The sequence below is a fragment of the Podarcis filfolensis genome (assembly GCF_964270895.1).
Source record: "Podarcis filfolensis genome assembly, chromosome: 9".
Taxonomy (NCBI): Eukaryota; Metazoa; Chordata; class Lepidosauria; order Squamata; family Lacertidae; genus Podarcis; species Podarcis filfolensis.
In genome coordinates, this window is record NC_139610.1 from 42745571 (window position 1) to 42772440 (window position 26870).

Here is a 26870-nt window from a genome sequence, read left to right on the forward strand (position 1 = left end):
CATTTGGAAATGTTCAGTTTGCACTGGATATAATTTAGCATGTTTATTTTACATGTATCTACTAAGCACAGCTAAAAACATTGAAACTGCCAAGTTTGCATAATATTGTATTTGCATTTGGCATCCATTCATTGTTTCTAATGAACTTATGAAATGGAAAATTGGCTGTGAAAAAATAAAGCACAGGGGGTAGAATTTCATTCCACATCCCTGTGAACTGGTACTATCACCTTATAAATTGATAAATAATGATTTTTTAAAATTATTTTAATTGGCAGCTTTAGTATTGGATTATTGCAATGTATTTGCTGCAGAAACGGTAGTTAGTGAAAAATGCTGCACCCTGATTGCTGACAGGAGATGCTACCCGCATATTATACCTTGGCTCAAAAGATATGCCCAGCCTGCCAATTGGCTACCAGATCAAATTTGGGGTTTCACTATTAGTATTTAAAACCCTGAACAGCTTAGAATCAGTTGCCTAAAAGGATTGCCTTGCCCCATTATGTGTCACTTCAACAGCTTTGATCTACAGAGCTTGCACTTTTTACAAATGCCGTTATGATAATTGTTTCACATTTGTTAGGAGCTGATCATTCAGTATGGCAACAGCTATGCTTTGGAATTCCCTGACTGCTAACATTAGGCAGATACCCTGATTAGACTATTATTTATTTATTTAAATGACCCTATCCAGATCTGTATTAAATATTTGATTTCAAATTTTGCCGATTTTTATCTGTGTATTATTTATAATTTTTTATAGCGTTGATATGCAGAACAAGATTAGAGATATTTTGATTAAGTGGTTTATAATGTTTCTAAAATAAATAAAACAAATTTGCACACTATGTGTAAGATTAGTTCCAAGTTTTATTGGAGAGTCACGTTCAGTGCAACAACACACCTTCCTTTCCCTCTTTATCACAAGGCCTGCGTGGCGGAAGTGTTGTTGTTTTTTAAGAGGAAATCCAAAACGAAAATATTGTAAGCAACTAATGCAAAAGGAACTACTTCATGACATATAATCTGGCACAGTGCAAACAAATGGTCATTAAACACATGGAGTGGAGGCAAGGATGGAGCATGTAAAGCTCTGGAGACCATGAAGCTAACTCTCTGTGGTGTGTAGATGGGGAGATATAGATTCTTGCTATTGAGGTTGCACAAGGACATTCCCTTCTCTACCCACAGTGGCAAGCGAGTAGTTTTTCCATAGCAACTTACTCCATGGTTACACTGTTAGTGCCATATGGATGAGGCTGTTGAATGGAATGATACACTAGCTAAAAATAAGGGAAGGCAATTTTACTGGTGCTCCAAGACCTTATTCCCTCTGAGCTCATTTGGAGTGCATTATGCACACCACACTTCTGATGATAAGCTTAAGGCACAGAAATACAGGATTTAATTTCTTTTGGATGGGAGAGCACTAGAGACATATGGTGTTTTTTAAAAATATTTTATAAAAAAAAATACACAAGCAGAAGTTAGTAGAGGCAAATGTGCTCTTTAGGCAGATAGCACAGCTACTAATACTGCATCAGGTTCCCAGATAAAGCAACTGCATCTTTCATGCATTAGTCAACTTATAAAGCTTGCTCCAAACTGTAGTTGTCTCTTTGGTTCTCCCCAAAATGTACCTCACATCACAAAGCCTATAATGTCAAAGAAACATTAAGGTTCTTTTGTTAAAGAATCTTCAGGTGACATTTTTGGGTGAAAAAGCAAATCTCATGATGAACCCATTTGCTATAATAATGACAGTCCAAATTGAAACATAGGAGGAAGTATGCATATCACCCTGCAAATTTGATTAAGGCAATTCATGTTAAAATCTTGCGTTTTAAATGCTACATTCTTGTTCTTGATTTCACAATGCAGGTATAATAATATAACAATGTGAGCTGGTCCACTAACAGATTACAAAATCAAAATCCAGGAGCAAATATTTTTTCCCATGGAGCAATTTTAGATGCCACTAGTTTAATAAATTGGTTTGAATACACTTTTATTTACATTTTGGTATATAAAAACACACTCATAACAAAACATTTATAGGCATGGGGGTATCAGGAAGCAGTCTTATATAAGTACAGTATGCATGTGGTTCTGATAAATTATCATATAACATTAATTCTATAATATATTCTTACTAATGCCATGATTAAAGAACTAAGGCTTGATCAGTGCAAAATAAGCTACTGGTAGGTAACTAAAAACCAATTTCAGTCTTTTGTTCTAATTTATCCCACTAAAAAGGATTAATGCAGACTGCAGCAGCAAGCAAAAACAATGAAAAGGCTTTTGGCACATTAAAAGACTAAGGCTGCACTCTCAATCCCAGTTACCTGGTAGCAAATCTCACTGAATTAAATTGGGCTGGCTTTGAATATAGATGTGCCACTTCCACACCATATATGGTACTTAAAGCACATGGCTCCCCCCCCCCCCCGAGAATCTTGAGAACTATACTTTTCCCCTCACAAGTCAAAATTTACAACACCCTTAACAAAATACAGTTCCAATGATTCTTTCAGGGAAGCCATGTGCTTTAAATGGCTGTAACACGCTACTAGTACATCAGATTTTATAGGTCAGAATCCATCAGATGCATGAAGTATATACTTACAGTTTAGGGCAGGGAAGGGAGGACTAGGAGAGGAGAGAATATGCAAAAAACAGGTAGGTAATAGTTATATAAAAGCAAAAGACTTACAGTGACAAATGACAAGGATGTGTTGGCAGTAGTGTTAACATAGGTAGGCTGACAGAACAGATGAACAGTCCACGTATGACATAATATATGTTAGCCTTTAAGGTGTCCCAAAATTCTTTGTTGTTTTGCTACAGTAGACATATAATAATAGGCAGATATTAACAGGCATATAATAATAAGACTCCCTCTGAAAACTGCCCTAGCATGATGCGTTCCCACGCTGATCTTTCACTACATCACACGTGTCAAGAGACACCAGCTCTTTCTAGCAAGAGCTGCGATTGGCACAGAGCAGGCGCTTCATCAGGACCCTTCACTAAACCAGGGGAATGACGAGAGCTGTGATTGGAGGAGGCCGCACGTGTTGCGTTCTCTAAAGCAAAAAGCGGCGAGCTGATCCGCTCTCGGGTTAGCGCTGCCGGGAATGAAACCCTCCGCCGCGATTGGCTTCGAACCATCCGAGCGCCGGCTCGCTATTGGTCGCGGCGGCGGCGGCGGCGGCGCGTCGCGCGTCGAAGCACCTGCTTCTTCGATGCCTTCTGGTTCGGGGCGAGCGGCGCATGCGCGCGCGGCAGTTGAGGTGATGCGCTCTGGCAGGCGGCCGGGCTTTTTGCTGGGGAGAGATTCTGACGGGACCGTGCTTCGCGGACGGTAACGGCTGCGTGGCCTTTCTAGGGGGTCGTAGATGGGGGGCGGGCGCCCTGCGCACGGTTCCGCGCGTTGCCGAGGGCCCCGCGAGCGGCGGGAGGGCGGGTGCGGGTTTCCTCAGAAAGCCCTTCGCAGAAGCGGCTTCCTCCATCCTTCTCTCCCCCCCCCCATCCCTCCGCCTTCGGGCTCAGCCGTTATTCTGCCGTTGGCGTTTGAAGGCTGCGAGGCTTCGGCGCGAGCCGGCTGCGCTCTCTTTCGCGGGGAGAGAGGTGGGAGGAGGAGGAGGAGGCATCTTTCCGCTCGGCCTCGTCTCGCATCCTCGTCAGCCCCATGGCCGCAGGGCGGTGCGGAGTCGCCCCTTCTCCCGGCGGCAGCGCTGCCTCCCTTGGGGACGGGCCCTCTGGGGGGAGACGCAGAGATCAACACCAATTAAGCCTTTGGTAGCCGAGGAGAAGGACGCCCGGGTGGCGGCGGAGGCAGCTGCTTGCTGCTGCTGCTGCTGCAACAGCAGCATCAGCGGAGGCTTCGCAGCCAGGACGACCCGAGGTCTCCATAATTACCTGCCTGAAGCGGGTGAAATTGTTGCTAATTGTAGCTTCAGCGCCTCATTTCTACTTGTTTGTTTGGTATCATCAAGCAGCCAAGAAGTCCTAAACAAATGGTGGATCCTAAACAAACGTTGGCAGCAGGTCCCACAGATGGCAGACCTGCTTTGGGGCACTGGAGAGATGCACTGTGATGATTTAGCCTGTGGTGGGTCAGTGTTGGTTTGGAGCCAGAATGTCGCATTGTTCTTTGTGTTGGACTGGGACCAGGGTTTAAATGACTCCTCAAGAAGCTCACTCTATGACCTTGGCCCAGTCACACGCTGCTAGCCTAACCTATATATCTCAGAAATATTGCGATGTGTTTTCCTGAGCGCCTTTCTGGAAGGGTAGGAATATATATATATATATACACACACCCCATATATTTACTGATGGTGAACTCTGTTCTTTGGACAGTCTGTTCTTGTGTAGCCAGAGCGTGCCTCCCAACTGTCAATATTTTGCAGGAAGAATTCAAGCACATCCCATATTTTTAGGTTGGTGCAATTAAAGTGGATTAAAATGCTGTCACGATACTGCAGCAAATCCACTAAAAAAGAAGTTTTTACAGTTAGGAATGTAAAGTGTGAGATGAATGAATTATTTATTGGGAAGGTGTGTCAACAAAACTCTGCAAGCAAATTGGGGTGAATGCTCATTGACTTATGACAAACCCTGTAAACAAATAAGAATGAATGCTCAATAAAGACCAAATATAGAGAATACGTGTATAAGCTTTGTACAATCAAATCGTGGTGAATAGTGACTAAACAGGTCATCTGGAGGAGCCCAAAGAGCATCACTTGTACAATGAATTATTGACAGACTTGGGGAAGCCCCAAGATTTGCAGTAGTACAAAAAGCCTTAAGGAAATACTTAAGAGAAATCCAAAAATGAGCCCAATGAGGACTGACCATGCTCAGTGAGCATGAAATGCTTGCTGACCATAGAAGAGGGGAAACAGAATATAGTATATGGGAAGAAGGCATGGTTGGCTAGCTGGAATTGTGAACAGGAATGTTCCACGCTGCTATTTTGTTGCAGGATACACTTTTTATTTATGAAGATCTGACATACTGATCAGGTATCACTATAGTAGTTATCCTAGGTTTTTGTAAAATTACAGCATAGAGCCACACAAAAATAGCAGTTATGAAAAATATCAGGGGATTCTGAAAACTTGATCTTGGGAGTATGAATTTGGGTTTTAATATTGATTAGGACTTTCCCAAGGCATTCTGATGCTTGAATTAGAAAAAAAATCCAAATGGTATTCTCAGGCATGCTAGACATATATACTACCTCCCGGATCAGAAGCACCATTCTTCTGAATATCAGTCCTGGGTAGTGTTGGGTTGAAATAACGACAGACAGGTAGCGGGTGTCATCTGGGAGGCATCTCCCGAGCAAGTCTCGGGGAGTCCCTTTTATTGAATATTACAGCATTGCCACAAATGTTCTTATTGCTGATTGGTCAACACAAGTACAAAGCAAAGGTTGCATTAATCACCAATAGATTAAAGGCTGGGAAAGGGAGCACAGGACTAGGCAGGCATGAAGACCTCCTAATTAAATTATAACTAATGATTAATAATGCAAGACTTAAACAATTACGTTCCAATAGATGTAGTCAACTATGCATTATGAACAGGTCAGGGTACGGTGTTTCATGAACTCAATGTGAACTGAACATTCTAGGAATGTTTTAGTATTAGGACGGTTTGTGCAGCATTATGTGCTGGAGCGAAGCGTGAGAGCAAGACTTCCCATCAGGCCACAGTCGTGTATAGGATCATAGCATCCAGCATCCCATCATCTCATAGCATCCAGCATCCCATCATGCAATGGGAGAGGGCCATTGCATGCCTATCCTTGTGGGCTTCCTTTGGTAACAGGTTGGCCACTGTGGGAGACCTAATTGTGTGCAAGATAGGCCCTTTGTCTGATCCAGTGGGGTTCTAGTGAAAAGTGGGTCCAATCCTTTGGGAAACTCTCCTGGCAAGCCCCACTGAAAATGAACAGGGAGGCTTCTCTCTTGTCAGTGCCATGTTGGTTTCAGTTAAATTTTGAGTAAGATTTCCCCCCAGTTGATTGCATCCCGTTTATTTCATTTGGCACTTCTGTCATCCTTAATGGAAAGCAAAATCTGACAGTTGAAGTAGTCTCAACTGCCCTCGTGCTGGGTTAATCCAGTTCCATTTGCTTGTTATTCTGTTATTGGATTCTTACCCAAGCAATTAAGGGTAATAATATTCAACACTAGTCCTGCTTGGAGTATAGAATAATGGAATCCTAGAATCCTAGAGTTGGAAAGGACCCGAAGGGTCATCTAGTCAAACCCCTATAATGCAGTAATTCTGCCCACAGCCATCCCTGGGTGGGTTTGACCCACCAACCTTCTGGTTAACAGCCAGCTGCGGGCTGTAGATTCACTGAAGTTAATGGGCATGACTAACTTAAGTACACTAATTTCCGTGATTCTACTTACTTGAATACCCCCCTAAGTCGTGTTCACCCTGAATTCAGCCCATGCTGGCACCTCAAGTAACAACAACAACAACAACAACAACAACAACAACAGCAACAACAACAACAACAACAACAGGCCAATGTGGGTGACACATTGAGGAAGGGATGCCTTCTTCAGTGTGAACTGTTGCACACAAAGATACTTAGGTGGCATTTCTTTAGATGTCCCCATTCTCACAAGTGAGGCCAGTGAATGGTTAGGGGGAGTTCTTTTTTGTGGTGGTGCTTGACTCTTGAATGCCTTGTCCTGGAATGTTTTTTCATCACTGTGCAAATACATACCCTGCTCCCTGCAGGCCTTTGAAAAATGTGACTAAGCTTTTAGCTTTTATTCTGCTGCTTTTGATTTTTCTTCTAATCCCTTGCTGATTTTTATTGTTGGTTTAATTATGTTTTATTTATCTTACTTGATTATTGTTTGCCACCCTGGGAGCAATAATATTGAAGGGTGGAGTATAAAACTTTTTCATAGATACATAAAATCTTCCATGGTTCACAGTTATGACAACTTAAGAGTTCTTCTCCTGAGCTGCTAGACTATTTTTAATGTCTTTGCATATTTTTAGCTTGCAATTGCTAACCAGTTCATCAATCATACATAGATACTTCCAAAGGCTGCTATAAGCCTTGCTTTGCTTCAGTCTTCCCAGTTATGTCTTTACCAGACCAAAACTTTGAAGTTTTTTTCTAAAATGCCAGGAAGTAACTAGCAAGCAAATCTATTTCTGCCAATGTCTGAATCAAAAGTTACAAAAAGTTATTTATGCATCTAGCTCTTTCTTTGGCTTCAGTGTTTTTGTGCAAGTGATGCATGTCAGTGATTACACTGTTCTGGCATGTATGGGCTGGGCTTGATATGCATTTGTGGCCTATGCGTGTAACGTGGATCTTTGAAGGATACGATTGGTATGCTATGCCCAAAGATAGAGAACAGATTTTTCCATGCAAAGAAAGAGGCAGTATCAGAGAGATTAAAAACCAAAAAAGGAGATGAAGGTGCTCAAATAGAAAGCTAACTGTAGTATATTAGTATGCCGTATGTTGTATCATTTTGATGGATTGCTGTTCCAATAAATAAGTGAAATAAGCTTGTAAAATGGTCTTGTTTCTGAAGAAGAAATGTAAGCCAATATACTGGGAATGCTACAGCAAACATTGGGCTGGATCCAGTCTAAGAAGGTTGTGTTTGTAGCATAATTCTAATCATGTCTACTCTACTGAATGAGCGTCAAGATCCTGCTTCTTGCTTATAAACCCCTAAACAACTCTAGACTAGTGAGCTGAAAAAAATCCTCCCTTCTACTGCCTAGAGAGGAAATTAAATCCAGTTAGTTTTGCCATGAGATGATAATTATTGGCCAGTGGTAGCATGGAAATGGGCTTTTTCACTGTTGGCCCCAGTTTTTGAACACCTTCCTTGCAGAATACAAGGAGCCCCATCAGTATTGGCATTCTTTGAAGACACACCTGTTTAGAGAAGCATTCTCTTGAACTTGAACTTCTTGGTGTCATCATTGTATTTTAATTGCTCTAATTGTTATGCTTTTTAGATACAGGCAGATTCCTGTTTGCACAGTGGCTGTGTTTCGGGATATCACACACATTGGTGGGGCATACATAAGCCCGCCCTGTTCCACCCTTTTCCAGGGCTGAAAATGGCATGTGTGTCGGTTGCACGCGTACCAAACACACACAAACAGGGAGTTGCCTGTAGTTTGTTTACTTGTATCTTTTAATTATAGTTGTTTTTGATGTTTGGATATAACTTTTATTGTGTATTTTAATTATGTGTATATTTTATAATTGATTTTATACTTTTAATGTGCTTAGAAGCCATTTTGGCATGTAAGCAGTATATTTGTATACATCAAATAATAAGAAGTAAGTTCTGTTGAATTCAATGGCTCTTACTCCTACTACAAGTGTTAGAAGTGCAGCCTTAGTTCTGCTGGAATTGGTGTGATTCAAATTATCATTACTAAAGTGCAACTGCCTTAGTCTGTTTTTAACACCAGCTTGTGGCTTTGAGTTCTTTTTCTTCCATATTTGCAGTTCTATTCCAGCTGTTATGAGCAAGCTGCCTTCCATTTTACCATTTATATTAATTTCATTTAGTGGATAGTTGACTAGTAGAAATGACAGAATGAATGTCTTTGCAATTTTGTACTCCGGCTTCTCAGATCATATAAATCTTTCGCCATTTGCATTTCTCTTTTACAGGTAGCCAGGATGCAATTCCAGTGGGATTGGCTGTGTTTCAGTGTCTTGCTGTTAAGTTCAGTAAGTGCAGAATCTGAAGATTCAGAAGTTGAAGTAGAAGGTTTTGACAAGAATTCAGAGGATACTAATGTTGAAAAAGGCAGCTCATCTCTAGAGGTAAGATTCCATCTTAAAGAAGACATTATCATTTTTTGCTTCTTTTGTTGAGAAGCAAAAAAGCTCTTGGTGAGTTTTGGAGATCTGAAATGGAAAACCTGCTCATTCACACTGATATGAATAGCACCATGTGGGCAGGGCTTGCTGATAAAAGTGATGAAGCTCATAAAGTCATTTCCACTTTTGAGGAGAAGCCACATCCAATCTGTCATTTTTTTTTGTACTTGAGCATGAGTTCTGGAGAAAACGAATACAGTATAGCTGCTTATGCATTGCATAATCCATAGTGTGGTGTGGTGCCCTTCACATAGGGGTAGGGGGGAGCTTTCTCTAGAGACTTCCTCTTTGTTTATACTCTCTCTGGCTCTTAATTTGCAATAGTCATAGTTCATAATATTTATAGTATTCAGAAACTTGGTTATTGTTGGGGTTTGGGGTGTATGTGCTGTGGAAACTTAGTTAAGTGATTAAGCTCACCACAGAAAACACGTTTAGCAGAGCTGTCTTTACTAGGCCAACACCAGCATTCACCACTATACATACACAAACTATTTACAGATGTTACAAGTAGTCTTTTCTCTCTGATCCCAGAGAGGGTTCTTTGCTTCAAAGTGCTTGCTGTGTTACAGTCCACAACCAAGCCCATGCAAAGTTCTGCAACCAATAGAGTTCTATGAGTTCTGAAGTCTGGCAGTTTTACAGATAAGAAGGTCACAAGGTGCATTGTGGGGAATGAGTAATCTTTGCTGACTCATGAGAATTAACGCATTAACTGCATTCCTTAACCATTCTGAGTGAAGAATCCAGAAGCTCATTGATGCATTTGAAGAAAGTTTAATGTAAAATGTGCTTATATCTATTGTATAATGCTGCCTTGTTTTTAATCACTGATGTGGTCTCCAAAGACAAATAGGAATTGTACTTAAGTGAATGAGCAGACTGCCAGAGGAGGGACAAAACTCTTGGCCCTTTCTCTTGCGCTTCACTGCATTGCTGGGCTGTATATGGAGGGAGGCACTTTCTTCCTACCAAGCATAGAAGCCAAATGAGTTTCTGGCAGAGGTATGGAGCATTTTATCCCTCTTCTGATAGTCCAATGTGGGTTCCTTGCAGGATGTGGATCCTACTCATCTAGCATAAAAACCCTGCAGACTGGTGGCGAATCCACTCCTTTGATGCCAATCTGCTGTGTTTTCTAGCCTGAAGTTTTGTGCCAGTCTGCTTTTTTATTATTCATAAGCCTATTTGGGGACATGGGTGGTGTTGCGGTCTAAACCACTGAGTCTAGGGCTTGCTGAGTGGAAGGTCGGTGGGTGAGCTCCCATTGCTCGGTCCCAGCTCCTGCCAAGCTAGTAGTTCGAAAGCACGTCAAAGTGCAAGTAGATAAATAGGTACCACTCCTGTGGGAAGGTAAACAGTGTTTCCGTGCGCTGCTCTGGTTTCACCAGGAGCAGCTTAGCCATGCTGGCCACATGACCCGGAAAAACTGCGGACAAACATCGGCTCCCTTGGCCAGTAAAGCGAGATGAGCCCCGCAACCCCAGAGTCATTCGCGACTGGACTTAACTGTCAGGGGTCTTTTACCTTTACTTTTAAGCCCATTTTACGAGCTAAATATAGATGAGTAAAACAGTTTATTAGGTAGTAACTTTTGGATGCAAATTTGCAGAACAGTTTTTCAGATTGACGTATTATTAGCACACACCTGCTTTTGAAAGACTTAATTCCACAAGCTATTGTACATCAGAAGTTTTGCTTCTGCAGATCAGAATTTAGCAACTCTTGGACACTCGAAACCTTCTTGTTTGTTTTGTGCATCTTATGGGTTTGGCTGATTATTAAAACTCAATCTATAACACATGGGTTAGTTATTTTCAATTAATGCAATAAATATAAAAAATATTTAATTGATTTAAAAGTCAATGCATTTTACTTGAATGTGACTATTCAGATTTTGAATGTATTTTTATAAATATTTGGTAGGTTGAATACAAGACGCCAGAGCCTACTGGGGAAGTGTATTTTACTGAAACTTTTGATGATGCAGTGTTGTCTGGGTAAGAATATTTCAAAGGAAGCATTAAGTCCATGCAGTATGATTAATTAAAGACAAAAGCTGGAAAGCTTAGCTTGTTGTAATTGGTTGCATGTAGATTTCATTCAGATTTCAGACTATTCAGATTTCATTATTTGGGCTGGTGTTTTAATCTGCTGGGAGGTGATGCTAAATACTACTTATAGAAATATGATAAACTCCTTAGTATAGTATGTCATATTTGATTTAAACTGTTATTACTTCCTGAAAAGAGAAATAAATGTTCAATTTTAGTAAATACTTTTACTTAAAGACAAAACTTTTCAAAGAGTAAATTAGGATTGCAGTATTAGTAGATAAATTTATTAAATTGGTAAATCCATTTGCAAACTAATAAAAAAGTGTCCCAAATTGGATTTTAAAAATTAACTATTTTAATCCAAAAAATTACAAATAAGTGGAAAGAGGGAGCCTTCTTAGATGCATTCTATCTTTGCAGAAAATGAGACTGTCCTTTCCCCAGCAGTCTTAAATCTAAAAGAAGTGACATAAAATATGGGAGTTAAGAAGAAAACTAGAAATTCACTTCTTGAGGTTGCATAGTTACGATATTGACTAGCTTGAATGGAAATAGTTCAGGGAGAAGAGAAGCCAAAAGGCAGCTGGTCTCTCAGCTGTGCCAGTTGAATGGGCCCTGCTTTCTCATCTCTCTGCTCTAACCAGATAGAATGGCCACTAGCAGAGATTAGTTGAGGGAGAGGAGTAGACAAAGGTAGCTGGAAGGTTCGTCCTTCTCTGACATGCTAGTTTTCTTACTTTCAAGCAATCTTTTACATGAAGGAGCATTCAGAAATGGAATCCTTCCCCACCTCCAGTCTGAAGTGATACAAAGCTTTTATTGCCTTAGGATCCTATCGCCTCATTCTGCTGAATTTGTAAACCAGGCCTAAAATTTCTTTTATCAAGTGTCAGCTCTACTCAAAATCCCAGTGACACCCTTACTCAAAATTGGCATACTATTTAACTGAAACATTAAACTAATTAGCAATTAAGCAAACCCTTTGCACTACAGAAACTTCGTATGAGCTGGTCATACTTCTGTCTTAACAGGTGGGTTCTGTCTCAAACCAAAAAAGAGGATACAGATGAAGATATTGCTAAATACGATGGTAAGACTAAAGCTTTCTGTTTTGATACGTGAGTGACTGGTATAAATTCTCTTCGATTTTCTCATTTCTGCTTTCAGAGTTTTCTATTTTTAGTAAATATATTATCTTTTCCATTTAATATTTCAAACTATCAGACTGAAAAAGCGCACAGATGCTTTTCAGAATATCTCGTTTCATGTAGCTATTAGCATCTATATATTTTTAGATGACACTTACTTTTGACCAGAAGCATAAAGAATTTTTTTCCATTGCTGTAAGCTAGAGATGGGAAACCTAGGGGCCTTCAGATGTTGTCAGACTGCAGACAGTATAGCCAGTGGTGGGGGATTGTGGGTGTTGTAGTCCAACAGTATTTAGAGGGCCACAAGTTCCTCACCCCTGATCTAAGCATTAGAACATAGAACACATAGTGACATTTTAGGTGTACATTAATTCCTTACCTCAGTGTTAACATAGCTCATATGGCAGACCAGGGCTTAGATTGAAAACAAAAAAGGTACGGTAGATAGTTTTTTCTATTGGTAGCTTAATAAATGTTTTGCAAGACTACACAAGAATGATGCTACAGAAAAAATATGCATGCCATCCTTTGAAAAGTAATCAGTCAGCAGCATGAAGGCTGTAAGAACTGTGTGTCTAGATGCTAGCAAGTGGAAGAAAGGATTAGGAATTCCTAAAATATCCGTAATTCTCATTTCTTCTTCCTCTTCTTCTTTTAATGACTTTGAGCAATCAAAAGATATGGAGCATTCATCATGGTGAATCAATTGCCATGGTTTGAGTTACTATCATAGTTCCAAACTGTATATTTGTTTCCTTTTACTGTATTAAGAGCTTTTAATGATAGCTATGATGTAGAGATGGAATAGAATGGTGGTTGACTATGTAATGGGAAGAAATACAGGAATCACTTTATATTGAGTCAGATCATTGGTCCAACTAGCTCAGTATTATCTATTCTAAGAGTTTAAGACAAGAGTCTTTTCGAGCCCTGCTTGGAGGTGCCAGGGAATGAACCTAGAATCTCATATGCAAAGCATGTGATCTTTCACTGAACTCTTCCCTCAGATATTCCGGTGCAGTTTGTACACAGTTAATCTCACGCAAATGTCTTTCTAATAATCCACACTACAGAGCACTAAGTATATCTAGTAAGAATGAGTTGGACTAAATTCATAGGAATACCTTGTACCACACCATAATTGTGGTTTTGTTTGTACTTCTCTTGCTGTATTTCTTTTAGGAAGATGGGAAATAGAACCTTTAAAGGAAAACACAGTGCCTGGTGACAGAGGACTGGTGTTGAAATCAGTAGCAAAGCATCATGCGATATCGGCTATGCTAACACAGCCGTTTATTTTTGATAGTAAACCACTGATTATTCAGTAAGTATATCCATACTTCGATGGTTTGCAAAGTGATTTTTTTTTTAAAAAAAGATCAGGATTCTGATTTGTAGAAAAAGGGAATGGGGAATCTGTGCCCCTCCAGAGGTTGCCTTTCCAACTCCTATCAAACCCAGCCAGCATGGTCAGTGGTTGGGGACAATAAGAGTTGTAATCCAACAACATCTGGAAGTCCATGGGTTCCCAGTTCCTAGTATTTAAGCATAATAGCAATTGCTTCTCAGACTTTCAAAACTAAAATTACTCAGCCATAGGAACAACTGGGGAGGAGCAACTAAGAATTTTGCACACAGTGGCTGAAGTATCTGAAAGCTAGTAGCTAAGTGAACTTTTAATTAGTACTTGTCTCCAGAAGACTATTCTTGTGTTTCTGTTGTGCAGGTATGAAGTGAATTTTCAAGATGGCATTGATTGTGGTGGTGCATATGTTAAACTTCTTTCCAAAACTGATGACTTGAATCTGGTATGTAGTAATTGGGAGAGAGAGGTATGATCAGACATGTTTCAGTGTTGGGAAGGAGAGTGCCTAAATCTTTGGGTTCTTATACCAGCTGTTGCTTGGATATGTCCCAATATTTATAAGCAAACAGGTGACATCCGTACCTAGTCCCAGATTATCTGTCTGAGAAAAAAGTATTGTTCATGTAAAAAAAAACTGACAGCAAGACAGCAAGTGACTGTTCAGCAGTGGAGCAAACTCCCACAAGAAGTGTTGGACTTTCCTTCCTTGGAGATTTTAAGCAGCAGTTGGGTGGCCATCTATCATGTATGATCTAGTTGAGATTCCTGCATTGCAGGGAGTTGGACATAGATGACCCTTGGGGTCCCTTCCAACTATACAACTGTATGTCTATGATTTCCTAAGGTATAAGATACCCAGCTCATAAATAATAGGTTAGATATAGTTTAATCTTTGTAAGTGACGTGCCTAATACAGTAGTACCTCGTGTTATGTACCGTCCCCCTTGTGAATGCTTCGGGTTACGCGCTCCGCTAACCTGGAAGTAGGTCTCCTTGTTGTGAACTTTGCCCCAGGATGCGAGCAGAAGTCGTGCTCCGGCGGCGCGCACGCAGCAGGAGGTGCCATTAGCAAAAGCGAGCCTCATGTTATGAGTGGTTTCCAGTTATGAACGGACCTCCGGAACCAATTCAGTTCATATCCAGAGAGACCACTTTATTCAGTAGTTCACATATATATGTGCACTCAGTGAATTAACCTAGTCTGCTATTGATGGGTCATCTTCATAAATTTCTTTTGTTGGAATATTGACTGTGTATCAGTATTTTTATACTGCTCAACAACCCTATTCCTAGAACAAATTACAATGTGGACTATGGGCTCATCCACACGTCCTTTTGTTCTGCTTTTTCTGGGCGCAGGTCCAGGATTTCTAGGTCCATGTCCATGGGGATTATTTTGTCACATGGCCTTCACCAGGAAAACTCACTGTTTACCACTGAATTGAAACAAATGGCAGTTGGGATTTCTCTGGGTTGCTGTTTGTTCTGATTCAGCAGGTTTTCCCATGAAAGCAGTGGGACCAAAACAAAAAACCACCCAGAGATGGACCTAGAAATCCCAGACCTGTGCCTAGAAAGCATAGCACAAAAGGAAGTGTGGATGAGGCCTGAAATTGAAATACAGTGGTACCTCGTGTTACAAATGCTTCAGGTTACAAACTCCGCTAACCTGGAAGTAGTACTTCGGGTTGAGAACTTTGCCTCAGGATGAGAACGGAAATCATGCTGTGCAGTGGCAGCGGGATACCCCATTAGCAAAAGCGTGCGTCAGGTTAAGACCACTTTTGGGTCAAGAACGGACCTCCTGAACGAATTAAGTTTGTAACGTGAGGTACCACTGTATATATAAAAGAACGCTTAGCAAACTTAAAATGCAACTGTCACAAAAGCAGCAAGATCATCTAAACTTGTTTCTTAAAAGCCTGGAAAAATAAATAGGTTCTTGCCTGTCACCAAAAAAGGCAATAAGGTACATGTTGGGCTACTTTACTGCATTTAAACTGCCTTTTCCCCTAGGAGCTCAAGACAGCTTACTTGGTTCTACTGCCCTCATTTTCCCCCCCTTGCAACAACAGTGTGAGCTAGGATAGGCTGAGAGACAACAATGACCATCTGCCAAAAAATCTTTTCCTGGGGAAAAGTGGCAAGACAAGCATAAGTGTGGATGAGCCCTAAGTGTGGTTTTGAACTTGGATCTCTCCAGTCATACACTATTCTTGGTCTAGAACAGCATTAGTAGAGAGAGAAAATAATTTGTTTAGTGACTGAAAATGCAGCAACGTATTCTTTTTCAAAAAACCACTCACATATTATCATTTCCTTGTTTTTGTAACACAAGAAAGTCTTTAATAAAAACTTTTTTAAATGAAAAAACCACAGCTTATGTTTGTCTTATTTATAATCATTCAAGCCTAGTGAAGATTTGGGTTATTCAAATCTTTCCTTGGTGAACAAGAAAAAAATTGGACTTGCGGTTCCAGAATGATTAGAGTTCATGCTGTATTAAAGTTGCTGCTTGAATGGCTAGTTCTAAAGCTTTAAAAGCAGACCCAGTTGTTCCCTTATGTATGTCAGAGCGGTTCTGCAAGCAAAATTCCTTGCTTGCAATAGGGCTGCTGATGAAGGGATGAGGATGGCGGCAGGAATCTCCTATGTAGCGAATGGAATGGAAAAAGTTCTGCCTCATTGTGCCCCAAGTATTGAAGCAACATCTCCATGACTATCTAATAATAAATATTGTAGTGGTGTTTCAATAAGATGACATTATTTTAATGTGCTACCTAAGGTTGCAGTGTTAATTATATTTGGAAGTTCCAGTGGATTTTGAGGCATACTATTAGTCAAATCAGAGGAGGGTGTTTACTAGTTTAATAAGTAAGTAAAGCAAATCTCCCCTGCCCCCACTGGAATGTTTTCCTCTTGTCCTCACTGCATGACCACTGTCATTAATGGCAGCCTGTCTCTGGGAACCATTCAGGTCTAGAAAACGGACTGAGGTCTGAAGAATGTAATTCTGAGAATTAAAGCAGAATAACCTCTGGTATGAAAAGTTACTTCCACGTACATAACAGATATAGTTCAGAGGCTAATGTACTGTACACAAACTGAGCCTCAATACCATTATTTTAAATTGGAAGCAGCTTTGGGAAAAGTGTACCTTAGAGTAAAGTAGTAGAGATGGAAGAGTGCTTAAATCTTCTCCTGCTCAAAATTATGGAACTTGACATCTTCCCTTCTCCACCCTGTTTTCAAAATCATGTGTTTCTCTACTTTAAAATGGCTTTGGAGCTCATTTACACATATGGGTGTGTAACATATTAGCTATTTAAACATCTATTTATTTCCCTCTGCTGTCAGAGACGGTAACTTAGAGGGAGAATAAAATACCAAACTTCACATGAAAACTGCAGAAGGACTTTAGAGATACAAGGCTTGTCTTTATGCTGGATAGTCTAAAACCAGTTTAGTGCTTTTGATCTAATCCTGAATATTGGTTGGTTAGTTGGTTGTGCATACTTTTCCATATTGTTCTGTGAGGGAACTAAGGCATGGTTTATAACTGAGAGCAATATTTCTTCCATGTCATATGTAGTAATTTATGGCAAAGTAGGAAATAACCAAACTGCATGCCAAGTGCCAAAGTAATGGAGTGCTAAACTTTTTTGCTATATAAACTAAGAACAGTGTTCATTTTCATCCTACAGGAATACTTCCATGATAGAACATCTTACACAATTATGTTTGGGCCAGATAAATGTGGTGAAGATTACAAACTACATTTTATCTTCAGACATAAACATCCTAAAACTGGAGACTATGAAGAAAAACATGCCAAACGCCCTGATGTAGACTTGAAAAAAATCTTCACTGACAGGAAGACTCATCTATATACTCTTGGTATTCTTAAATTTTTAAGTTGTTTAGAAAAATAAGAACTGAAAACATTTTACAAAGCCAGTTATATATATCCATATTTTAAAGATGCTTTTAAGCTGTCGTTTCTGGGAACCCCATATGGTGTAAGTAGGGGGTGTCACATGGCATAGTGGGGCAGATTTGGATAATGGAACTAGTCTTATAGGCGTTCAAATCAGGGAACTTCTATAACTTCTTTGCATCATTCCTAACTGCTGAAATTGGAAGATATTTCTAAAACCATTATACTAACAGTAGTTTGGTTTAGTCATGAAAGCAGTGAGGTTTATTCTGCTGTTAAAGCAGAATTGATAACTTACTCTAACCATGTAAAAATTATTTTTAAATATGGATAGGACATTAATCAGTTGAACTGTCATATCTTATCAATTAAGTGTCTATTACAGACTTGTAAATGAGATCCATATACAACTAAGAATGCTCTTGTTTAAGTGCCAGCCTTCATATTTTTTATTTTAATTCTAAACTTGCATCAAGGTATCAACCACAAAGGAAGTCCTGCATGTTCTAGGGTCCAACACATTCATTTTCATTTAGAATGAATCAACTTCTTACCCACTCCTACAGAAGGCTTTCGCCCTCTCCCACAATTAAGCCACATGGCCATGTCCTGTAACTAATTTGTACTTCCGTTGGGTTTGGAAAAGAAGCATGAAGCAAATGCATATGAACAGTAATCCGAGTGGCAGTTAAGGTTGCTAATTAGCCAGAATTTTACTCTCGACATGTTGCCAGAATTACTGCTTGTTAAATAGGCGAAACCAGTTCAGCTACTTGCATGTACGTTCAAGCTGTCAACGGCATAATTGTGGTATGGTGACTTTTTGTAACATTAATTCCTGTGCATGTGTTATAAAAGCTGTGTCCTCTCCAACAAACGGTGCTTTTCCATGCAGAACTGCCCTGTAGAAATTTATCCATGTGGTGGCTGGCATGGTGCATTTTTTTTTGAGACTCCATATGTGCCATCCCCCTATTCCTGACATAAAGAGCAAAAGGGGCATCTAGGCATGGCGTATTGAATCCTGCCTACTGCTTACCTTCACACAGCCATCCCATTTTCTCTAGTTCTTCTATTCCAGTCAGTCTCACTTCTACTTTTGGGGAAAACTTTTAGCTATATCCTATATTAAAACATCAGAAGAACTCTCTATGTTATTCACTTCAAATACGATGACGGTTTAGTTTAGAGTGACTGAAATTCCTTTTAAAATGAAGTTAATTTTGTGAGAGGTTCCAGCAGTACACAGATGAGAAACATGTAGCTCTCCAGATGTTACCTTCATTATATGTGTATTTTATTATATTTTAGTGCTGAAACCTGATGACACTTTTGAAGTGCTAATTGACCAGGCAGTGGTTGGCAAGGGAAGTCTCCTGGAGGATATGGTTCCACCTGTGAATCCCCCAAAAGAAATAGAAGATCCCAATGATAAGAAGCCTGAGGACTGGGATGAGAGAGCTAAAATTCCTGATCCTGAGGCTGTCAAGCCAGATGACTGGTAAAGAAAACCTACACTGTTCTCTTGCCCTTTCCCTCCTATTACCAAGTACATGGTATGCAAATTTTCTTGGGTTTGATTTTGACTTTATGTAATTGATATTTGAGTTGCTAAGTTGGTAGCTGAAATACTAATTCTGATGGAGAGTCATTCATAAAGTAGAAGGGAAACCTCCAAAATATTTCTGTATTGTAAATTTGAATTAGTTTTGTCACGTTGCACCTAACTACCTTTTTATTTTGAAGTTTTCAAAAGCATAGACAGGTTTTGTCTCTGAAATAATGTACCCTTTAGTTCATGCTTGGGAAGAACTTTACTAGGCTTTATCTATCATACTGTATTTTGTCCATCTCCTGGTAAAGTTGGTCTGTACTTTAAAGGAATGAAGATGAGCCTCCCAAAATAGAAGATCATGATGCTGTTAAACCTGAAGGTTGGCTTGATGATGAACCAGAATACATTCCAGATCCTAATGCAGAAAAACCAGAAGATTGGTAAGATTTCTCTGCTTGTGGCAAAACTTTAGACAGGCTCTGATTTCTGTAGCAAATTAGACTGATAGGTCTAGATATTCTTATTCACGACTTGATTAGCTGTTTTGTTCTCCTGTGCTTTGGTTTATGAAGTAGTTTTATATCTTTGCACTGTTTTTATATTTTCAAAATTAAATAATAATATGTAAGCTGACTTGAAGACTAAACGAAGGTGGGATAGAATTTTTTAACACTGAATGTGTTAAAATGTTAATATTGATACATCAAACAGTTGTCCCTAACCTAACCAGTATGTGCTATTTCACTAGATTGTGTGCTGATTAGAGGCTAATTCTAGTCTGCAACTTCAAGGCCTGGATCTCAAAAGTATGTTTGCAACATCTGGTTTGAGTGTTCAGAAGCCATAGAATTGTAGAGTTGGAAGGGACCCTGAGGGTGATCTAGTCCACCCTCTGCAATGCAGGAATCTCAACTAAAACATCTGTGACGGATGGCCATCCAACCTCTTCTTAAAAACCTTCATCTCTCATGGGAATCTGTTCCACTCTCAAACAGCTCTTACTGTCACTTATTTTCACATGGACCACCGTTTTTTCTTAGACAGATAATCTGGGACTAGGTATAAATTTTACCTGCTTCCACTGTTGAACAACTCGTACCATCAGAACTTTCATCCTGATGTTTAATTGGAATTTCCTTTCTTGTAACTTTAATCCATTGGTTTGGGTCCTACCCTCCATATGTATTTGGGGAGGTTAATAAATGTGTTGATGAGTGCCTTAAAAGCTGAAGCTTTTGGCAGTTAGGAAATGACATTTGATTTTCAGGACGTAGACTGGTGCAAGATGTAGATCCACAAGAAAGGAGCGCATTTTCTTTGGCACTGTACTTGGGAACCACATTTCAAGCTATCTGAAAATATAAGGGATTGTTTTGCTATTCTGTAGCCACATTTTTCAAATAATGTTTGTTATGTTGAAATCTAGGAGATGCTTTTTCTTCTAAGCTACTAGAAGTAGTTTGGTGATAGGAATAAAATACACTAATTTACAGGAGGAGTTTGAACAGACGTGTTGATCATTTGTACAGGGATGAAGAGATGGATGGTGAATGGGAAGCTCCACAGATTCCTAATCCAAAGTGTGAGACTGCACCAGGCTGTGGAGCATGGGTACGCCCCATGATGAGCAATCCAAATTATAAAGGAAAATGGAAACCACCTATGATAGAGAATCCTAATTATCAGGTAATAATTATTAGGTAGTGCAAAATACTTCAGAATGACATGTGCGTTAATAAAATACTTCGTTCTTTTCATCTTACTGATTTTTGCTGGATAAGTATAAATAGGGTTTAGTTTAGTTTTTTCTCTGTCCATTAATCAGACTTAACAGGGTTGGTTTTTTTAAGAGATGCTGGAAATACTTTCCTTTCTTAAACTGTAAACTAAAGTCAGTGACTCAAATGACCAATGGCAGTGGAAGCAAGCGTGCTGTGGAAGTCCCCTATGCACTTAGAAGACCACAATCTTTTAACTGTGTTACCTGTTTTTAACAGATGTATATTTAAGAAATTTCAATTATTTTTCAGAACTGAATCAACCTGCCTTGCTGGCCTATTTAATATTAAATGTCTATTTTAATGTGGCATGTTTTTATTTTATCTCTTACAGGGAATATGGAGTCCACAAAAAATCCCTAATCCTGATTATTTTGAAGATTCTCATCCTTTTCAAATGACTCCTGTTGGTGCTGTTGGCTTAGAGCTTTGGTCTATGACATCTGATATTTACTTTGATAACTTCATCATCTGCTCAGAAAAGGAAGTTGCTGATCGATGGGCAGCGGATGGATGGGGCTTTAAAAAATTGGTTGCAAGTGCTAATGAAGTAAGAATTTACTATATTTTGTTGTGCCCAAATACACAGAGTTGCAAAAAAAGCTTTTTGTCTTAACCTTCTTATATTAGGATTGTTGTGAACCTGAAGGTGTTTGAAATACTTGTAAATATTTTTAACAAACCAGAATGACCTCATATGCAATGAAATTATTAACGGTTATGGGTTCAGTTGTCCCAGGGTGTTTCATCTCTTTACCTCCTTCTCAATTCATTAAATTATATTTAGCTTATTAAAATATTAGTGGTCCAATTCACTCCTATTGAAAGTAAAGGAAAATGAAATTCCCAAACTAACTGGTGTCCATTCTGGCGGCGTGGCGGCAGCGGGAGGCCCCATTAGCTAAAGTGGTGCTTCAGGTTAAGGACAGTTTCAGGTTAAGAACGGACCTCCAGAACAAATTAAGTACCAAATTAAGTACCCAAGGTACCACTGTATCAATAAAACATCCCCCCCCCGAGTTAAACTAAAGTAATTTTGCAGTCAGTCATTATTTCTATTTCCAGCCAGAACTTTAAAGGAGTCTTTTCAACCATAATAGCGGATTTTGGCAGGGTCAAATATAGAAAAGAAAGCCCTAAAACTCTGATTTTCAAAAGTTGAGTCATAATGTCATAGCTTAACACTTAATGGTTGTGAATATTTTGTGGTTTAATTTACTGTTTGTATGAAAAATGTAAAACCCCCAATAACTTAATAAAAGTACATGATAGAACTGTGAAGATGCCCATGCTAGAAACCTGCTCGCATGCTCCATTATCTGCCTTATGTGGTGCTCCCTGTTAGCTCCCTTGACTGTGTTTGCGGGTATGTTTTACAGCAGTCACATGACATTCAGTTTGGCTACTTCCAGCTAAGGCTCTTAGTGCAGTGTAGTTACTCAGGGCTGTTTGCAGATCTTCAGGGCCCTGAACAGCTTCTTTTCTCTATGTCCCCTCACCTGTTAGTTTCCTTCCTTGGTTGCTGTTTCATTCATGCTGTTTCAGAAAAATACCTTATGGCAAGACTTGGCAAGCTCTGTAATGTGTGTTTTCTTTCCTTCCATCCAGCCTGGTATGTTTAGTCAGCTGGTGACTGCTGCGGAAGAACGTCCATGGCTTTGGGTTATTTACATCTTGACATTAGCACTACCTATAGGATTGGGTGTACTATTCTGCTGGCCATCCAAGGTACAGGAGAAACTAATCTGATATCCTCATTTTTTGCATGATGCTTAATGTGCTTTCTATCCAAATATTTTTTCACTCAAAAAATCCATTGGGGTGAGAGGGAAGATGAAGTTGGCAGACTTGCCTCAATGGTGGTTGGGTGTTAAAAAAAGGGGGTCTATCAGCTTTTTTTGCATGATTGTCCTTCTATTTTAGAAAATAGATGAAGATATGGACTACAAAAAAACTGATATAGCCAAGCCACTTACAAAAGGAGGACTGGAACAAGAGGTACAAAGGAAAGATGAAGACCTAGAAAAACCAAATGAAAATGGTGGTGAAGACGGTAAGGGATTTTAGCCATACCTATTTAAAAAACTGTAGTGATCAATGCTGAAAAATGGTAACTAAATGAAAAAAACAAAAACAATGCAGTTCATAGTACTTTGTTTTTCTGCCGGAAATTGCTGCCTATACTTTACAGCACTCAAGATAAGTGTATTTTTGTTTCAGCAAGATCAAAATTGTGTAGTTGTGTCTTGTAGCTAACTGCTTTCTTAGTTAGTTCTTTCCTGCATTCCAGACTCTTGGAATTGAATATTCTGTGTTTTTTCTCCCTAATCATATGACACAATTTATTTTCACATTTGGGAGTATTTTAGCTCTTTGCTTGATTTTTTAAAAATTTTTTGCTTACCTTACTTATAAATTGCAGAATGATAGCTTGTTCTCTTGATAGCAATTTGTCATACCAATATTTAAATTGGTCAGCTAAAGCATATGTCAACAACTACATTGGGGTAGGGAATTGACAGTCAGACAGGTGTTGCTGGACTGCTGTTCCCATCATCCCTGAACATTGGCCATGCTGGCTGGGGCTGATACAGACTCTTTCTTTTGTCTTTGTTACATTTATACCCTAGCTTCCCATTTTGAGAAATGCCTAATACAACCTACTTTAGAATCCTCAGTAAAAAATAAATGTTGATTTTCATCTTAGTGACTAAATATTTCTCAGCATCTAAGACACTAATGGAGTTTTTCCACTGAGGGCTTTGCAATGAATGACAGGTACCTACCCCTGGTTCCAAGCAAAGGAAACTCTGCAGCTGAAGCAGAACCTCAAATATTCTTTGTTTGCTTTCCTGTGACCTCTTTGCAATCCCACGTATGGAATTGTGAATGCACAGAGCATGGTATTGGGAACATGGGAGTGGAACTCTTGGAGGACAATACAGATTATTTGGTCTGTCTTCTGTCTCCCTTTTAATGATTGGATCACTTTCTAAGTTTTATGCTGGAATTTCTAGCATCTTGTATAAAGAAATTGAGATGTTGAACTTCTACATATTTTGGAGATACTATTTTTCTTTCACTACATTAAATTATGATTAAAAACATTTTTTCTACTTGCTATAGATGGAAATGGTGGTGGATAGAAATAGTAAAACATTTCAGCAAGAACAACTTGAGAGAACTGGAGTATTTTCAACCCACAACAATACAGAGATTTATCCCTAAATGTTTACTAAAGGGTGATAGCTGACCTCAGTCATACTCAGAGTAGACCCATTGAAATCAGTGTCTATTTCAGTGGGTATGGGTGTGCTCTGAATATATGCTACTACCTTTGGATGTTGCTGGAAAGGTGTTTGTATGCTTTTCTGAATGTTACTGTTATTATTTTGTTAATTCAGAATGTTACCCAATAACATTCTGAATTTGAAAATGTATTGTACTTTAAACTCAACATTTTTCCTACGTCTTCATGAAAATGAGAGAGATACTTAGGTGCTTGTTAAGAATTCACATTGATCTATTCCAATAACTTGCCCATTATGGATACACAATTTGCAGCGCTGTGCAGCTCCCTTGTTGACATGCTTCACCAACAGAGGCACTGTGGTTTCTTCTTATTGTTAAGGGTTTATCCAACCAGTATGCTCTCCTGTGCCGTTGCTGTATTTTAGCCTTTAGAGAGCTAAACTGAATAACCAACTTGTGTCTTAGAATATGAAGGTGGTGAAGATGAAGAAGATTATGAGGAAGAAAATGAAGGTGGTGAAGGAAGTCAGGAGGAAGAAGTTAATAAATCAAATAAATCTGGCTCTGAAGAAGATGAGGTGAGCTTTCCAAGAATGAGATAATATACAGAGATTATTCCATGTTGCAGCTGTGTCAAAACATGGGGTATAATGGCAACTTTCCCCCATGGTACTAATACAGGGCATTTTATTTCCAATCTTGTGGAACTCCTTCCCAACTGAGATCACAAGCCCCTTCCCTGTTGAACTTCAGGCACTAGGTGAAGACTTTGAATTTATTTAAGCAGGCATTTAAATTAGACTTTTCTGATTTCACTGATAATTTTAATTGGGTTTTTTAAACTCTGTTAAGCAGTATATAAATTGTTGAAATAAACATAAAACAATAATACAGTGGAATATAGAATTGTTCTGGCTTGTGAGATCTTGTCACTTCAGTGCTGAAATTCAAATATTTTCCCTTGTATTTAAGGCATCCTAAATTGTTTTGCTGGGTATTTGTATAATTGTCATAGTCTCATAATTTTGATTTATCTTTTTTAATACAAGCAGTTTGCTATTGATCTTATTTGGAGATCACCATCTCTATATGGCATATTCTATCAGGTCAGAAATTGGGTTGAGGCCGTGGCTTCAAACATGAACTCCAGCATCCATAGCTAGCCTCACAAGGCATTTGTGTTCAAGCATTCTAGGATCATCAAGTAGGAGTTCCTCAGCAGATAAATCAATTTGGAAAGGTTTTCATGCAGATACATAGTATTGAGTTTGGGAGGCAAGCTTCAACTTCCCCCGCAATCTGGTTGATTTCAAGAAACTGAGGTTTAGGAATATAGGTGTTAAGTTGTAAGAGAAACTGCATCCATAAACTCAAGTGTTCATATTCCCATTTTATTATGTGAAGAAAGAACAAACATAAAAGCTAAAAATTAAGTACTTTGAGAAGCAAACATGGGCCTGAATCTGAGCAAAATTAAGTTCCCTTAAGCCACTGAAATCAGTCAGCTTAATTGTGCTTAACTCCAGTGGATTCAACAGTTTAGACATTGTTTGGGTAGAGAATATGAACTATATTATATTTTGGAAAGATGATTGCATCTCTCTCCCCATCCCCACCCCCTGCAGATGAAAGAAGCAGATGAAAGCACAGGATCTGGTGATGGGCCGGCAAAATCAGTGCGTAAAAGAAGAGTACGAAAGGACTAACTTGTTTCCACCTAGTATTGACAGGTCCAGGTTACAGAACATAGGCATGCAGTTTTCACTTGCCTAACAGCATGCAAGTTGTTGAGTCTTAACCAAAAGACTGAACTCAGCTTAGACTCCTCTGTTTCCATTCTCCAGACCATCTTAATCTTGTCAGACTTTTCCTTTATTCTGAAGAAACGCTCCGACTTGTGAAGTTACCTGTTTTCTTTACTTCATAGAATAAAAAATGGTGATATGTCTGATTTATTGTAAATATTATTTGACGTTGTTTAGATAATAAATATTTGGAAATGATTTGGCTTCAAAATATTACCCTTTTTAAACCTCATGTAAATGGGATTTTCCAGCTTTAGCACAAATTACACTTTAGATAAAAGGCATGAACAGTAGATGCAACATCCACTTGGATGCCTTGAAAGAAGAGATGACTGCCAACTCTTTGCTGAGCTGAATGCAAGAATTGTTTTGGCTCTTTTTTATATCAACCTTTTTTTCCTTTACTGCAATGTCAACCTACAGTTTGTGCGTCACATGTTAGTTTGTATTAGCAGTTGCTGCTGTTTTTGTTTTACAGAGAACTGCATTGTCATAATAGCATGCTTTACATTTAAATGCAAAAAATGTTAACTCTATTCAAGTACAATGGTGTACAAGAGAATTTTTCACATTTTTATAGTTTCATGTTTCAAGCCAGAATGGCATAACCCGTTTACAAAATATTTGCTAAGTGTATATTGCCTCCTGAATAAAACTTTTAATATAATCTGTTCTGCTTAAGTTAAACTCATTAATCCCTGTATTTTTTGGAATGACTGAAATGACTCTCCTTAGAAGTAAACTAGTAAATATATACTGTAACCATAACATTCTATATTCAGCATAGCCCTCAAATGTTACTTTTTAAAAGAAGCTATATGCAGGCAAGTTCAGAGAGGATTGATTTAAATCCTATTTTCCATTGATACTACCTTTCCTAAGAAGTGGTGCAGATGTGACCACTAAATCACCTGAACACAACACCATTAATTCTTACTGTAGTTCAAAAATAGTTGGATGTTTGCTTGCTTTACTTTTACCTGCTAGAGGGGAAATCCTATACATAAATCCCATTACATTCAATGAAGCTTGCAAATGGGTATTAGGATTAC

At 39.0% G+C, this 26870-nt stretch overlaps 1 protein-coding gene and 1 long non-coding RNA gene across 2 annotated transcripts; one reads left to right on the forward strand and one right to left on the reverse strand.

Annotated features, from left to right (window-relative positions):
- Positions 1-1969: 1969 nt before the first annotated feature.
- On the reverse strand, positions 1970-4993 carry LOC310742606. Its single transcript, XR_014538604.1, has 2 exons — positions 3429-4993; positions 1970-2847 (listed from the first exon to the last, which is right to left on the reverse strand). It is a non-coding gene; the product is annotated as an uncharacterized lncRNA (long non-coding RNA).
- On the forward strand, positions 3248-26485 carry CLGN (calmegin). The gene is made up of 15 exons (XM_083571364.1): positions 3248-3370; positions 8705-8860; positions 10844-10917; positions 12006-12064; positions 13308-13449; positions 13852-13933; positions 17196-17388; positions 18740-18929; positions 19310-19423; positions 20513-20669; positions 21096-21311; positions 22370-22489; positions 22685-22814; positions 24479-24591; positions 25639-26485. Exons 2-15 carry the CDS (start codon positions 8714-8716, stop codon positions 25717-25719), a joined length of 1818 nt encoding a protein of 605 aa, XP_083427490.1. The 5' UTR covers positions 3248-3370; positions 8705-8713; the 3' UTR covers positions 25720-26485.
- Positions 26486-26870: the final 385 nt, after the last annotated feature.